This window comes from Doryrhamphus excisus, chromosome 6 (genome assembly GCF_030265055.1).
Source record: "Doryrhamphus excisus isolate RoL2022-K1 chromosome 6, RoL_Dexc_1.0, whole genome shotgun sequence".
NCBI classification, from domain to species: domain Eukaryota; kingdom Metazoa; phylum Chordata; class Actinopteri; order Syngnathiformes; family Syngnathidae; genus Doryrhamphus; species Doryrhamphus excisus.
The window spans coordinates 1,251,523-1,267,198 of record NC_080471.1 but is presented as its reverse complement, the minus strand read 5'-3'; the positions used below and the strand labels follow the sequence as shown (position 1 = coordinate 1,267,198).

Below are 15,676 nucleotides of genomic sequence, written 5' to 3'. Positions count from 1 at the left end.
CCAAACCACCAGGATTCATCTCCCTGTTGGCCCTAAATCTTTTTAATATAAATAATGATAATAATAATGAAGTATTGATAACATACAGTATGTATTGGCAATAAAAGCTAGGCTGTCTATCTGCTGGTTTTAGTCATTTCCGGTCAGGCTGTGAAGTTCCGTCAAGTTCTTTGTGTGCATCCTGGTGACCTTCAGGAGACCACCGGAGACGAGACCACTGCTGTACCTAATGAAGTGGCCGTGAGTGCTGCGCCTTCCCAGGCTTTCCCATTCACGATGAACTCACCATGAAGTCACCTTCCAGCCCCCTGGCACAGCAGTTTGGGGGGGGGGGGGGTCGGACCAATAGCGGCTGATCCCGGTGGGGGCGGCGCCAGACTCATTCACTGGTGTACGCGTCCAGGCTACAAATGAAACGTGGAGCTTCGTGGGTCCGGTGGTTGGCGGTGACCTGGCGGTGAGCTGGCGGTGTGACGGCCGACGATGGAAGGGAATCCCCGGGAAGAGCAGAGGAAACCAGTGCGCGTCATCGCAGCGGTGAGCCGAGACGGAGGCATCGGCAGAGATGGCAAACTCCCCTGGAATCTCCCGTAAGAGCCGACACGCACCTTCATAACGTTCATATTGTGGCGATCACCAGGGATTGGAGCTATTAATATTATCTTATTAATATCATATATCATATCTTAACAGCTGATAGGATGAACCCATTTTAGCACCAATAATGGCGATCCAATTCTTCCCTTGTTAATGTTAATACATTTGTATAGTTTGAATAAATATGTTTTACACGCAGAAAAGCATCGGAAATGCATAGAAATGATGATAAATCCACATTTAAGGTTATTTTTTTATCATCGAAGACGTGATAAATTAACTTCTTGACATGATGAAAAAAGGAGGGGGGGGGTTGATCTCGCTGCCACATCGTGTCTTTGACAACAGGAGAACACGTCTCTTTAACGTCACAATGGTGACGTTAAAAGTTCATTTATCACTTTTGCATAGTTTGGAAAAGTTTTATGCATATCAAACTGTCAAACTATGAAAAGATATTTTAGCTTTCTGGAAGAGCCAACGGCTGATGACGTCACAGACAGGCAACACAAGTAGCTTCCATGTTCCTTAGCTAGCCAATAGGATGCTAACAGGATGCTAACAGGATGGCCATGTTAAGAATGTATAAAATAGTATTTTGGATTTGGATTAATCATCTCACAGACACTTGATTGAAATAACATCTTACATAATAACCATCTTTGGAGTGGTCCATTGTGTGGGGGCGGGGGGCGGGACTTCCTAAACTAATAGAAAGACTCCAAAACAATCCACAAAGTCAAAAAGAAGATGAGATTTTGTAAATTGTCAAAACCCTTCCTGACCGACGCCATGTTGCCATTGCTCCTGATTAACCCCCAGGCTTGGTCTAGAGGGAATACGCCAGCGTAGATTAACTGCGATTAACCATTAAAACGCGTCTCCGCATCTCAGGTGTGGGAAGACGTTTGTCCCAGTTTTACCTGCCAGTTGACTTTGACGGACTGCTGGGTTTTATTCTCATTCTTTTCTCACGTTCTTGTCTTTGGGCCGTGAATGCCTCCAAATGTTGCCATTGTGGCTCAGCGTTGCCAGATGTACTACAACTACAGTCTATGTATTATAAGTACGTACTATCATTTCACTCTCTACGATCATTTCACCCCTTCAAGCACCAACAGGACACATAAGGATTATGTATGTACATGTATTATGTACATATATTATGCACATACATGTATTGGCTCTTGTTCGCCGGACGGGGGCGCTGTTTACCCAACAGTGTGGAAATTGGTTCATCCTGCTACTATGAACTGGCTTATTTAAAAACAAATACAACACTTTTCACAATTACAGTTCACTTACCACGTTTGGAAGCCTCACTGGCGTGGAAGTTTGCCAAACAAACTGAATGTGGTTCCCACAGTGAAACATAAATATAACAAACAAAACAAAAATATGAGAAACAAAAGACGATTGTCCTTATGTTTGTTCGCTAACACAGGAAAATGGAATCTATGTATTTTTGCTTGGCACTGTAGTACACGTAAGAAGGATTTTACACACAATACTACTAACTTCCTTGCAATTTCAACAAATACCTGACCGGACACGTACATTTAAAAAACCGCCATTATTCTTCTTCCACGGCACCTGCTGGGCTGACAAGGGTAATGGCGTCAGAGCACCATCTGGTGTCCAGACTAGGGAGTGCACCCAAGCCCAGGATAATCCGTTCCCTGAATGAATGTTAATATGAGAAGGGGGAAATGTCCTAATAAGTATCCAAACTGTTACTTTAACCTTTTACTTCCCTGTCAATCAAGATAAGTCATTAATTTATTTATTTTACGGTTAAGTTTGGAGGGAAGTAGAACTCCCACAGTGATGAACCTTTTCCAATTTTGCAGGTCTGAATTCCAGTATTTTCTGCACACCGTGACTCAGGTGTCAAGAGCAGGTATGAAGGACAGCCACGTAGAAAATGCATGAAATGTTGTCAATGAAATAGTGTGTACAGTACACGAGTACAACACGCAACAAGCGGTGTTTGTGCATCGTCTACATACAGTAGACAGTAGACAATAAAGCTGCACAAAACGACACTCCTCTTTGTCTCGTTCAGCTTTAAAGAATCTTCCTTTGGTCTTTGTGTCATGGAAGATCCCTGGAGGACAGTTGGTGGGGATGTTCCTCATAGAAATGATTGAATTGAATAGAAAAGATAGAACATAATGCCACGAGGCAGATAAAAATGTCAATAATCAGGCCTCTGGTGGACGCTTGCTGTGTTTGACAGGAAAGATCAACATGATGGTATGGGGCAAACTGTGCTGGTACAGCAACCCCCCAACTATGTTCCCCATGCCAAACGTCCTCCACGTGGTGCTCAGTCAAACACTCACGTGAGTCCGCCCATTTATGTAGTATATGTCTGTGTATATATGTGTATGTATGTACGTTTGTATGTATGTAGGTATGTATGTATGTATGTATGTATGTACATATGTATGTTTGTATGTATGTATGTATGTACGCACATATGTATGTACATATGTATGTTTGTATGTATGTGTGTATGTATGTACGCACATATGTATGTTTGTATGTATGTACGTGTATGTATGTGTATACGCACATATGTATGTACATATGTTTGTACGTATGTATGTATGTTTGTATGTATGTACGCATATATGTAGGTATGTATGTAGGTAAATATGTATGTACGCACGTATGTATGTATGTTTGTACGTATGTATGTATGTACGCACATGTATGTATGTATGTAGTATGTATGTATGAAGATATGTACGCACATATGTATGTATGTACGCACATATGTATGTATGTATGTACGCACATATGTATGTATGTATGTATGTATGTATGTATGTATGTACGCACATATGTATGTACATTTGTATGTATGTATGTATGTATGTAGGTATGTAGGTATGTATGTATGTATGTACGCACATATGTACGTATGTATGTATGTATGTATGTACGCACATGTATGTATGTATGTATGCAGATATGTACGCACATATGTATGTATGTACGCACATATGTATGTACATTTGTATGTATGTATGTATGTAGGTATGTAGGTATGTATGTACGCACATATGTACGTATGTATGTATGTATGTATGTACGCACATATGTATGTATGTACGCACATATGTATGTACATTTGTATGTATGTATGTATGTATGTATGTATGTACGCACATATGTAGGTATGTATGTATGTATGTACGCACATATGTAGGTATGTATGTATGTATGTATGTACGCACATGTATGTTTGTATGTATGTATGTATGTATGTATGTATGTATGTATGTATGTATGCACATATGTATGTTTGTATGCATGTACGCGTATGTATGTGTGTATGTATGTGCGCACATGTATGTTCATATGTATGTATGTATGTGTGTGTGTATGTATGTACGCACATATGTATGTTTGTATATATCTACGCATGTGTGTATGTATGTACGCACATATGTATGTACATATGTTTGTACGTATGTATGTATGTATGTATGTTTGTATGTACGCACATATGTAGGTATGTATGTATGTAGGTATGTATGTATGTACGTATGTATGTTTGTACGTATGTATGTATGTACGCACGCACATGTATGTATGTATGTATGTATGTATGCAGATATGTACGCACATATGTATGTATGTATGTACGCACATATGTATGTAGGTATGTTTGTGTGTACATATGTATATAGATATGTATTACGTATGTATGTACGTATGTATGTATGTTGGTATGAACGTACATACATATATATGTGCATATGTATGTTTGTACGTATGTAGGTATGTATGTATGGTATATGTGGTATGTGCTATGGTAGGTATATGTATGTATATGTATGTGTGTATGTACGTATGTACATACATATGTATGTATGTACATACATACATATGTTGGTCTGTACGTACGTATGTACATATGTACATATGTATGTATGTACGTTGGTATGTACATACATATGTATGTATGTACGTATGTACATATGTACGTATGTATGTAGGTATGTACATACATACATGTGTATGTAGGTATGTACATACATACATGTGTATGTAGGTATGTATGTATGTACGCACATATGTAGGTATGTATGTATGTATGTATGTATGTATGTACGCACATGTATGTATGTATGTATGTATGTATGTATGTACGTACATGTATGTATGTATGTATGTACGCACATATGTATGTATGTACGCACATATGTATGTTTGTATGCATGTACGCGTATGTATGTGTGTATGTATGTACGCACATGTATGTTTGTATGTATGTATGTGTGTGTGTGTATGTATGTACGCACATATGTATGTACATATGTTTGTATGTATGTCGGTATGTACGCACATATGTAGGTATGTATGTATGTAGGTATGTACGTATGTATGTAGGTATGTACATATGTATGTTTGTACGTATGTATGTATATACGCACATGTATGTATGTATGTATGTATGTATGTATGTATGTATGTATGTATGTATGTATGTATGTATGTATGTATGTATGTATGTATGCAGATATGTACGCACATATGTATGTATGTATGTATGTATGTATGTATGTACACACATATGTATGTAGGTATGTATGTATGTACATATGTATGTAGGTATGTATGTATGTACATATGTATATAGGTATGTATTACGTATGTATGTATGTTGGTATGAACGTACATACGTATATATGTGCATATGTATGTTTGTACGTATGTAGGTATGTATGTACATATGTATGTACGTACGTACATATGTATGTACGTACGTACATATGTATGTAGGTATGTATGTACATATTTACGTATGTACATATGTATGTAGGTATGTATGTACATACGTATGTACGTACGTATGTATTACGTATGTATGTACGTATGAACGTACGTACGTATATATGTATGTATGTACGTATGTACATACATACATACATACGTATGTATGTACATACCAACGTACGTACGTATGTACATATGTACGTATGTATGTAGGTATGTACATACATACATATGTATGTATGTACGTATGTAACTACGTATACCCCCTGGCATCTGCTGATTTGCTTTCTTTTACATCACAACAGGACAGTTCCAGACCACGCCCACTTCCTGTGTCGGGACCTGGAGAGCGCCATCCTTCTGGCTGCACAGTACCCACTAGCAGACTTGGTGGAGACCATCTGGATCGCTGGAGGCACACGAGTGTACAAGGTAAACGTTGGCGGCACTCAGATAGCAAGGTCACGACACGGCTGTTGCACAACTTTGATCCGGACGTTTGCTAAATAGACCTTCAGGCAAGCGGAGGCCGTCGCTCGCCCCGCCCCTTTTCATTGGGGTCCTCTTGTGTTTTGGGCAGGATGCTCTGCAGCATCGCTGGTGTGATTTGGTTTACCTGACAGACGTCAAGGCCAGCTTTGACTGTGACGTCTTCTTCCCCGACTTGGATGAAGAAGTGTTCAAAAGGCAGGAGAGGTACGTGTGGTCTCATCCATCTGCCGATGAAGCAATGCTGATGTTATTCATATCATGAACATAATATTGCAATATTCATTTCATCGCCTTTCTTACTTGTCATGTTTGCTTTTGCAGTCAACTAAGTGACATTTCTTGTTGTCTCCAAATTAGATTTGCTGGCCTGCCAACAGGAATTCAGGAGGAGAACGGCATCAAGTATGAATTCCAAGTATTCAAGAAAGACCAAGCACTTGAAGAAATGAAGACGAGGCCTTAAGTCATTTGTTGTATTTGCTGGATCATCCAATGGAATTTCATATGTTTTAACTAAAATATGTCATAGGTTTTTGGAGCTTTAGAAAAGAAGTAGCGTGCGATTTGCACTAGAGGGCGCCACACCCACATACAGGACCTAGGGCCAACTTACTGCTGGGCAGACCATACACTAAAACCACCAATTCTCTAAGCATCGGACAAATATATATATAGTATATATATAATATATCTTCTTTAGTGTAGCCAATATGTTTGATTGGTTTGTGGTTGTCATTGCAATACAAATAAACTAACAGAAGAAAAGTGTCTTCTGTATTTACTTCAGGCATTCTATTTCCTGCTTAGGATGATAGAAATGTTTTCCACAAGACCAGCTGCATGATGGCTGTTATTATCCACATACATGGATAATACACAGTATATACGTATATGGATAATATACAGTATGGAGGATGGAAAAAGGATGGATGGATGATCATTTTTTTCCACAGCATAATTAACCAAAAATAATAACTTTATTGTGTTTTCTTTGTTTCTCATAACATTATGAATTAAAAAAAAAATTCTTGAAGTGTTTCACCTCTGCTACAAAAACTAAATTATTTTACTCATAATATTCAGTTTATTCTTCTAGAATAGCCACCTTTTTTCTTGTCACTTTTAATTTATATAAGTTGGTAATTCTAAATATTCCAATTTTACGTTACAAAAATGAAGCGAAAAGTTATTCTTGCAAAATTAATCTTAATTTTTTTGACTTTATTCCTGTGAAATGACTGCTGATTTTTCTATTTTTGATGGATTTTATTTAGTTTCCTTGCTTAATGATATTTTTACAATGTGCCATGGGCCACAAATGGCCCCCGGGCCTCACTTTGGCCACCACTGACATAAGGAAATACTCACGTGTGAAAGTGGCGGGCGGCGAGCAGATGCGCGTACTCGAAGCAGCGCTGTCGTGAAGGAGCTCCACAGGGTCTCCGGTCGAGCATCCATCTGCTGAGCTCACCTTCATGGTTACCTCATGCTCTCACTTGGGCCGTTGCCATGACGACACAGTCATGCTGTGTGATGCAGACGGCAGCAGATGGGAGGTGGAGGTTGTTAAGGTATATGTTTTCTTCTCGCTCCTCTGGACACCCTCCAGACACCCCCTGGATACCCCCTGGACACCCAGGTTCCATCACGAGGGCGTGCAGGCAGGTCGCCCCAAGGCATCCCGTGACGGCTTCACGAGCTGGGAAAGCAACCCTCCTTAGAAGCAGCCTGGCTTTAGATGGCGATGGAAACAGTAGGACACGTTTAAAAGATGACGAGGAACGCCAGAGCTCGAAGCCAGCAGATAGAACCAGGAAGCGGCTCAACGGGTGGAGGTGGCGTGGGGCCATTTCTCCCTGAAACCTCGTCTTGCGTCTGTTTTGGAAAAACGGTAACGATGGAACATTTTCACGGGTGAAATGGGTTCCGATAAAGAGCCACCATCTGTAGAGCAACAATAAAAGTGATTGCTTTCGGGGGAGAGAACATTTGGGTGGGAGGGGGGACATTTGCTGGCGTAAATAAAACCTTTGTCTCCAGGTAAACTTCACCTTGGCCATCTGCTTTTTATTTCTACGTGTGCAGTCATGGGGACACCACAGGAATATTCACGCTGATGATCATTTGTGGCCTGCAGACATTAAATTAGGGCTGTCTGATATTGGCTTTTTTGTCGAAAACGCCGATATTGTCCAACTGTCAATTTCCGACATCAGTGGACACGGATATGTTTACCATGACGTACCTCCTGGGGCGGAGTGAACACATGTTGGATACAGCATTTGTTTAACAACGCTTTTCATGATCGGGAAAAAAGCCACCATACGTTTTATGCTGATATCACGCAGATAAGTATCAGTACCGATAATTATTGGACACGCCCCCTTATGAAAAACTGACTGCAGTCATTTCACAGGAAAAGTCAAATGTTGGAATTTAACAAGAAAAAGAGCAAAGTACCCGGTGAAAAGCTACGCATGCACGGGGGGAACATGCAAACTGCCTGAGGGGGGAATCAAACCCGGGTGTCTTAGCTGTGAGGCCTGCACACTAACCACTCAACCACCGTGCAGCGAGTGACGATTCATCCATCCATTTTCTAGCGCTCATCCCCACGAGGGTCGCGTTTGCTGCTGATGTTTAGTTTCTAAAATGATCCGCCAGCCAATAAAAAAATGCAAACGCCCCCCGGGCCGCCCGTTGGACACCCCTGCATCAGCCAATGAGGCGATGTCAGTCGTCTCCTTTTAAAGGCGCCACAGGATTAAAAAGAGGCCTCTGTCTGCGGAGCTGGAGTTTCCCAAAGCGGATCTCAAAGTCCTTTTTGGTGCCCGTCAGGATGTCCAGCCCGGCGGTCCTCACATCGAAACCGTGAGACTCCAGTCTCTGGATGCGATACTTGACTATTTGGGTGGTCAGCTCCAACACGGTGGGGGTCTGTGCGATTTGACGCACGCTGACGCCGGCGTCACGGAGCCCCCAGAAGCGCTCGGCCAGGATGTCTTCCCGGTAGTAAAGCAAGGCGGGACAGCTGAGGATGATGTGGCGCAGCTCTTCCTCGGAGCAGCCCAAGGTGTCCCGGGAGAACGCCAGGGTGAGGCGCATGCTGTCCGGGTTTAGATCGGTGACGAAGCCCTTCAGTTTGGAGAGGAGGAAGAGGAGCTCCGGAGTGGTGAAGCCTCTGTCTCGGAGGAAGAGCATGTTCTGCCTCAGCACTTGGGGAGCTTTGAGGAGGACAAAAGGGTCCTGGGTCAGCAGCTTCTGAAGCCAGATCTTCATGTTGTCCTCCTCCCCTCCCAGTTCCCGGTAGGTGCGCTGCAGGGTGCGTACCATGTCCTCGTTCTGCTCCGCCGGCCGACTGAAACTCTGCGGGGCGCCGGCCATCAGCTTGGCGATGATTCGCTTGTTGAGGTTCAGGCTCTGGAAGTAAGTGATGTTGCTGCGCTGGTTGTCGTGGTGGCGCGAGGATGTGAAGAAGGAGGCTGGGAATTTCTCTATGATGCCGACCAGTTCCTTCCGGTTGGGGCACACCGACGTCCACAGCTCCTTCTGTGCAAGCGTTTGCTCGGGGCTGCAAAGCACAGCCTCGGGGTGAGCGGTTAAAATGTGGGAGATGGCGGCCTCCGAGGCCCCGAGGTCCTTCAGCATGTCTGCGACCTCCTTGGCGTAGGCCGGACTCTGGTGCAAGACCCAGCCTCTCAGCTTTCGGACCTTCTGGATGTCCACGGAGAGGTCATAGAGGGCCTCCACGGTCTGCTGGTTCTCCGCTGTGCTGACCGTCACACACCGTCTGACGTTTAACGGGAAAAGGCTCACACGGCGGCACTGCAGGCACCACCATGCCGGGATGAGGCGCAGCATCGATGGGAGGGAGGCGCTCGGGATGATCGCCTAAACGAAGAGGAGACTAACGTGAGGAACGACCGACTCGTAGCGTTTATGTCACAACAAACGTCGCACACTGAGAATGAAAGGAAGTTAAATTATAAAAGTGTCAAATTCCTGTGAAGGATTTTTTCTTTTTTATTATCAAAATATTTCAACTTTCTTCTGAAATCATATTTGGAACTTTTCAGAATATTAAGACTTTAATCTCAAAATATTTGGACTTTTTTAACCTTATTTTCTTTGTTTGTCGTACTACGACTTTTTAACTATTTTGTCAATATTTCAACTCTATGCTTCTAAAATATTATCAGGTTGTTGTAAAATTGGGACTTTTGTCGCAATACTTTGACTTTACTCTCATAAAAATACAGCTTTTTTTTCCATTTCTGATGTTTTTCCACAACTACATTTTCTTCTCGTAATATGACTTTATTCTTACAGATTATTTAAAAAAATCTATACAACATATTACCAAACTGACATTATTTTTTGTCAACAAATGACAACTTTTTCTTTAAATATTTTGACTGTATTCTTGCTGTTTCTTTTGTTATTCTTAATGTGATGTGGGACAATAAAAACCGGGACGCACTTAAGCTAACAAGCTAGTACGGTAAATTCTTTTTTGTGTGATTTAAGACATTGTGTACATCCATTTATCATTTTCCATTCACAGACAAATGCCTAAGGGAATTGTTCGCCTTCGTTTCTTTTGCAATCAGAAAAGATTGTTAAGACTAATATTTTAAGAGGGTGGATGTGCAGCCTCCAACAACCTTTATTGTTTACATTGTTACAGTTTTTACATGTATGTATATTTCCTATAAGTCTTTACATGTATGTATATTTCCTATAAGCTGCTAGAAAACCGAATTCAAAGCTTCGTAATAAATACAAAAAATACACAGTCCCAAAACTGACGGGCTTGTTGGTGACAACTGGTGTCATAAATCAGTAAATATATTTTCTTAAAAGTGATGCATTCAATTGTAAATGAAATAAATCAAATAAAATCAAACCATTAGCATTTCCATAAAAACGTGCTAGGTTTACCTTTAGCAGCGGTCAGCGGAAGTGACGTCAAGTTATGGAAGACTTGTTCTTCTGTGTTGATATTCCTTGTCTCGGATGCCACAGCGCCATCTAGGGGCTAAACTGCTCATTTAAATGCACTCTAACTATAACTATGGTTGCCAATACTCTGATTTCCTGAGAAAAATCCCAAGCTGGTATCGATAAAGATATTAATATGTTTTAAACTCTAAAGTATATCGAGTTTATGAAATAATAAACCATGAAAATACATGGTTTGCTTATTAGTTTTATTATTAAGGAAGGAAGGGTGTTATTCCATGCCAAAACCCCCTTAGGAAGGTCATAATCAAACATATCATATTTATAAATAAGGAATCCTATAGGCAGGAATTCCCTGATCTCGGATGGGAGAAACGAAGGATTAGCGTATGTTTAACGAGCGTCCCATTGTAGTTCCTCCTGATCAGTATTTACTGTATCCTGCTATTGTAGCTCACATGTATAATATTGTATATAAACATATATTATATGTATATATATATAGCCAAGTGGTTAGCATGTTGGCCTCACATCAGACTGAGCATTGGGATTTTCCATCTCTCCCCCCCACCCCGCATGCCCTCTAGTGGGGTAGGCTCCAACTCCCCCCTAAATGCATATTGCATGAATATTAATAGGGGTAGGAAATGTGTATCTCAAACAGCATATGGTTCCACCATCACACACCGGGTACTCATCCCAGAGTGGAATTGGTCGGAACACATGTAGGTTCCTCACAGCCGCTCCTTCATCAGGATGCTTGATGACCATCTCCGCAAGCTGCTCCCTCAGCAGCACCCCAGCGGCTGCTGAGTGGAGGCCGACTTCATCACGTACGAGTAAACAGATGAACGACCTGGAAGGAAAACAGGTCACGGCTTTTTTTCCAAGTTGTAAAACGTTGGGAGGAATGACTTAGTCCTGATTAGATGAGCTTTTCAAAATAAAAGATGTTCCATGTCGTGGATTTGGACTATTTCTTCAGTGAGTCTTTGACACCAGGACCCCCCGTTGTCTACAAATTCATAACATAACAACAGGGGTGGGCAAACTTTTTGACTCGCGGGCCGCATTGATTTAACAAAATTTCCGGGGGGGTGCAGACTATATATTTTACACGTAACAGTCCACCTGGTATTATTGTATCTGTAAAATTGTCATGCAATTATTGCTATTATTATTTATTATTTTATATTTATATTTAAATATTTTAAAAATAATAAAATATTATAATAATTAAAATAAAATTAAAATGATAATTATTATATTATTATTATGTAAAATATGCAAATATAACAATATTATTATATATAATTAATATAATAATTAGCATTAATATAATAAATATAATAATCATAATAGTTCTAATAATAATATAATAATTATTATTTTAATTTTTATTATTATTATGTGCTTGTGTCCCTTTTTTCAGGAGCACTTTGTAAACAACAGACCATGTCAAACAACGAAATTGATACAACCATCAAAAGGTTGGCTCAGGCCATGATGCCAGGTTGGATGTTGAGTTTAAATTAAATACTTTGGAAAGATTGGGCGGGCCGTATTCAAACACTTGCCGGGCCGGATGTGGCCCCCGGGCCGTAGTTTGCCCACCCCTGCATAACAACATATTCATAACATAACATATTTGATACATGTATTCATAGCCATATGCCAGTGGAATGCGTCAGGGCCAGCAAAGCCAGATTGAGAAGCTCAGACTGAGTACTTCCTGCATTCCACGGTGCGTTCGCATACAGGTGTGTTCCTGCGTCTTCGTGCTGGGGAAGAATGTCGAGGAGGAGAAAGTGATGTCTTAGCAGGAGGCGGGACTAAAAGACTAAATGAAGACTGCTTGATGGGAGGCGTCAGCCACAAACCAGACCTCAGCTTCCTGACAAACGGCATGGCCTTTGTTGGGTTTCTGCACATGTCTTTTCTCTTTCTTCTTCATCGGGTGCTCGGCGAGGAGCTGGAGCCTACATTTCGAGCCGTCGGCAGCACCATCGAGTGGGGCTACTGTTTCGGAGTGGACTACATCGTCCTTTATAAACGCGGGCCAGACGGAGACCAGCTGCTCAGCAACTCCTCAGATGACACCCAGCCCCCCGGGATGCCCGCGGACCTCCATGGTGGCATCTACGTCAACAATAACAAGAACCTGCTGGGACTGCAGATGCGGCAGCTCACCTACTCGGACTCCGGGGTTTATCGGAGGGAGTGCTGGAAGAACCAAACGCGAGTCAGTCACCGCTCACAGCAGCTCTTCGTGTGCGGCGAGGAGGTGGGGGCCGAGGAGGTCTTTGCAGACCAAGGAGGGGGCCAGACCGAGCTGCGGTGCAACCACACGTCCACCGGAACCTCCGTGCGCTGGTACTACGACGTGGAGCGGTCATCCAGATTGCAACTCTTTGTGGACACCAGCGTGTCACTCCGACCTCTGGTGGACCAACTGGAGGGCGTTGTGAAGGTCAAACACGGCGGGACTTCGCTCCTGATTAACAATACCCTGTTGAAGCAAAAACAGGAGTTTTACTGCGTTGTCGCCAACGGACAGGAGTGTCTCAGTTTCCAAAATATGCCCCAAAGTGTCCACACTGAGCTCAGGACTATTTTTGCCTCAGCGGGGGACAAAGTGGAACTGAATTGTCCTTTTGAGAGTGAAGACCAGGAATGGGAGACGCCGCTGGGAAACATCAACGGAAGCGGCGGGAGGGACAATCGCATGTACATCCAATCAGACCCGCCAGGCCAGTACACGCTGGTGATTCCGCGTGTTTCTGCCGAACACGGCGGCGAGTACTCGTGCGTCTCGGCTACACTTGACCTGCAGTACTCGTTATCTCTGTGTCCTCACAGGAGACGCAGAGAAAAGGAGTTGAGCGGCGATGGTGGCATCACGCTGGAATGCGGTGTCGGCCGAGACGATAGACCCCAAAGGGTGCTCTGGTTCCGGCGAGAACCAGCAGGCGAAAGTAAGCTCATCCTGGACTCCGATGACGAGACGGCATCAATCCCAGAGCATCTGAGAGGCAGGATGTCGCTGTCTAAAACGGACTTTGCGCTGATGTTCTCTCACGTGGACCAGGACGATGGAGGCCTCTACCAGTGTGTTGCGATAGAAGGAACGGAACCGCTGGAATACGATTATGACGATACGGAAGACTATGACGTGGAAGAGGCCGATGTACAATACTGGTACGATACTCCCAGGTGTCTTTTCAGGCAGGAGACCCAAGTGATTTGGAGGAGAAGTGGGAGTATCCCTGAGTCTGCTATTGCAGCCATGGCGGCGGTGGTGGTGCTGGTAGGGGGGCTGGTAGCGGGGATGATTGTGGCCATGGTTGTCATCAGGAACAGGACTAGGGCGGCACAGAGCAAAGGCAGGCCCAAACAGAGAAGGAACAAGACCACAATGGGGGTCCAGCCTGAATGTATGGAAAAGTTAAATCCTGTTTAAAAGTTTCTACTGTTTCTATTTTCATATAAAAAATGCTTTCATTTTCGGTTTTACTCTGACAGTCTTTGTACCGAACTGAAGACATTTCCTTCTTTTATGGTGCAACATCAGCGTGTGTGGTCCCCGGTGGGCGGCTTCATTAGGGCGTGTGTCAAAATGTAAACAATAAAAAGCATTAAACGCCAATCTCTTTATTCCTGCTAAACATCTGCTGCGCTTCTAAAAACACCCGAGCAGCACAAGGATGTGATGAAAGGCTGGAAAATGACAGAAAACCAGTTAGACCGCTCGTCAGTCAACTGGTCTGGGGCCATTAATAATATTCCCAACCGACACAACGTGCTGACATTATTCCAAGTGAAGGGTGACGCTCTCACTCGTATCTCTCTAAGCTCTGGGACGCCAGTTGTTGACTTTTCAAATAAAGTACTTCTTTAAAATCACAATTTAGCATACCAGCAGCATGTTTTCATAGACACCGTTTCATTGCTTGTACTACGAATGTGTCCCATTTGAAAATATTTAAGCTGTACTTCTTTATCTGTCAAGAAGGAAAGAAGAAATATAAGCTAAAGTATCACTAAAAGAAGTTCTCCTCCGCAGCCAGCAGGGTCATCCATGCCACATTCCAACAGTTAGCATGCTAACCACCTTCCCTGAGATCTTGTCTCCATAGCTGACTTCTCCACAGGTCAAGGGAAAGAAATCTAGACGGGAATGCAAAAAGTGCATCTTCAGTGACATATTGTAGGACTTCAGGGGGTTTGCCACCAGCTGCTTATAATGATCAAGCTTGCACTTTCCTAGGAACTTCCAAGGAAATGATGGAAAAGCCAATTTCTGCTACCGTTCTGTAAAACAACACAAGTTTATGTCAAAACTTTAGATATATGAAATATACTAAATACTCTAGATATGTGAACCATACTAAATACTCTAGATATATGAACTATACTAAATACTCTAGATATATGAACCATACTAAATACTCTAGATATATGAAATATACTAAATACTCTAGATATGTGAACTATACTAAATACTCTAGATATGTGAAATATACTACATACTCTAGATATATGAAATATACTACATACTCTAGATAACTGAACTATACTAAAGAGTCTAGATATATGAACTATACTAAATACTCTAGATATATGAAATATACTAAATACTCTAGATATATGAAATATACTAAATACTCTAGATATATGAACTATACTAAATACTCTAGATATGTGAAATATACTACATACTCTAGATATGTGAACTATACTAAAGAGTCTAGATATACTAGATATACTAGATATAGTAGGACAACCGCTAGCAGCCGTTGCGTCCTGGAGAAGAGTAAGAGTTGGCCTCCAAATG

General features: G+C 42.1%; 2 protein-coding genes across 2 annotated transcripts; one reads left to right on the top strand and one right to left on the bottom strand.

Annotated features, from left to right (window-relative positions):
* The first annotated feature begins 375 nt into the window (after positions 1-375).
* On the top strand, positions 376-6,648 carry zgc:153031. The gene is made up of 6 exons (XM_058076479.1): positions 376-590; positions 2,448-2,497; positions 2,837-2,942; positions 5,694-5,820; positions 5,969-6,084; positions 6,238-6,648. The coding sequence occupies exons 1-6, from the start codon at positions 484-486 to the stop codon at positions 6,341-6,343; spliced, it is 612 nt and encodes a 203-aa protein (XP_057932462.1). The 5' UTR covers positions 376-483; the 3' UTR covers positions 6,344-6,648.
* mterf2 (mitochondrial transcription termination factor 2) lies at positions 5,764-11,352 on the bottom strand. Its single transcript, XM_058076477.1, has 3 exons — positions 10,822-11,352; positions 6,181-9,771; positions 5,764-6,104 (listed from the first exon to the last, which is right to left on the bottom strand). Exon 2 carries the CDS (start codon positions 9,739-9,741, stop codon positions 8,614-8,616), a length of 1,128 nt encoding a protein of 375 aa, XP_057932460.1. The 5' UTR covers positions 9,742-9,771; positions 10,822-11,352; the 3' UTR covers positions 5,764-6,104; positions 6,181-8,613.
* Between the last annotated feature and the right edge of the window lie 4,324 nt (positions 11,353-15,676).

Coding starts and splice junctions, on each gene's coding strand:
- mterf2 (XM_058076477.1), bottom strand. CDS start 9,741: ATGCTGCGCCTCATCCCGGCATGGTGGTGCCTGCAGTGCCGCCGTGTG.
- zgc:153031 (XM_058076479.1), top strand. CDS start 484: ATGGAAGGGAATCCCCGGGAAGAGCAGAGGAAACCAGTGCGCGTCATC. Junction 5,821..5,968: donor GAGGCACACGAGTGTACAAG/GTAAACGTTGGC, acceptor TGTTTTGGGCAG/GATGCTCTGCAGCATCGCTG. Junction 6,085..6,237: donor GTGTTCAAAAGGCAGGAGAG/GTACGTGTGGTC, acceptor TCTCCAAATTAG/ATTTGCTGGCCTGCCAACAG.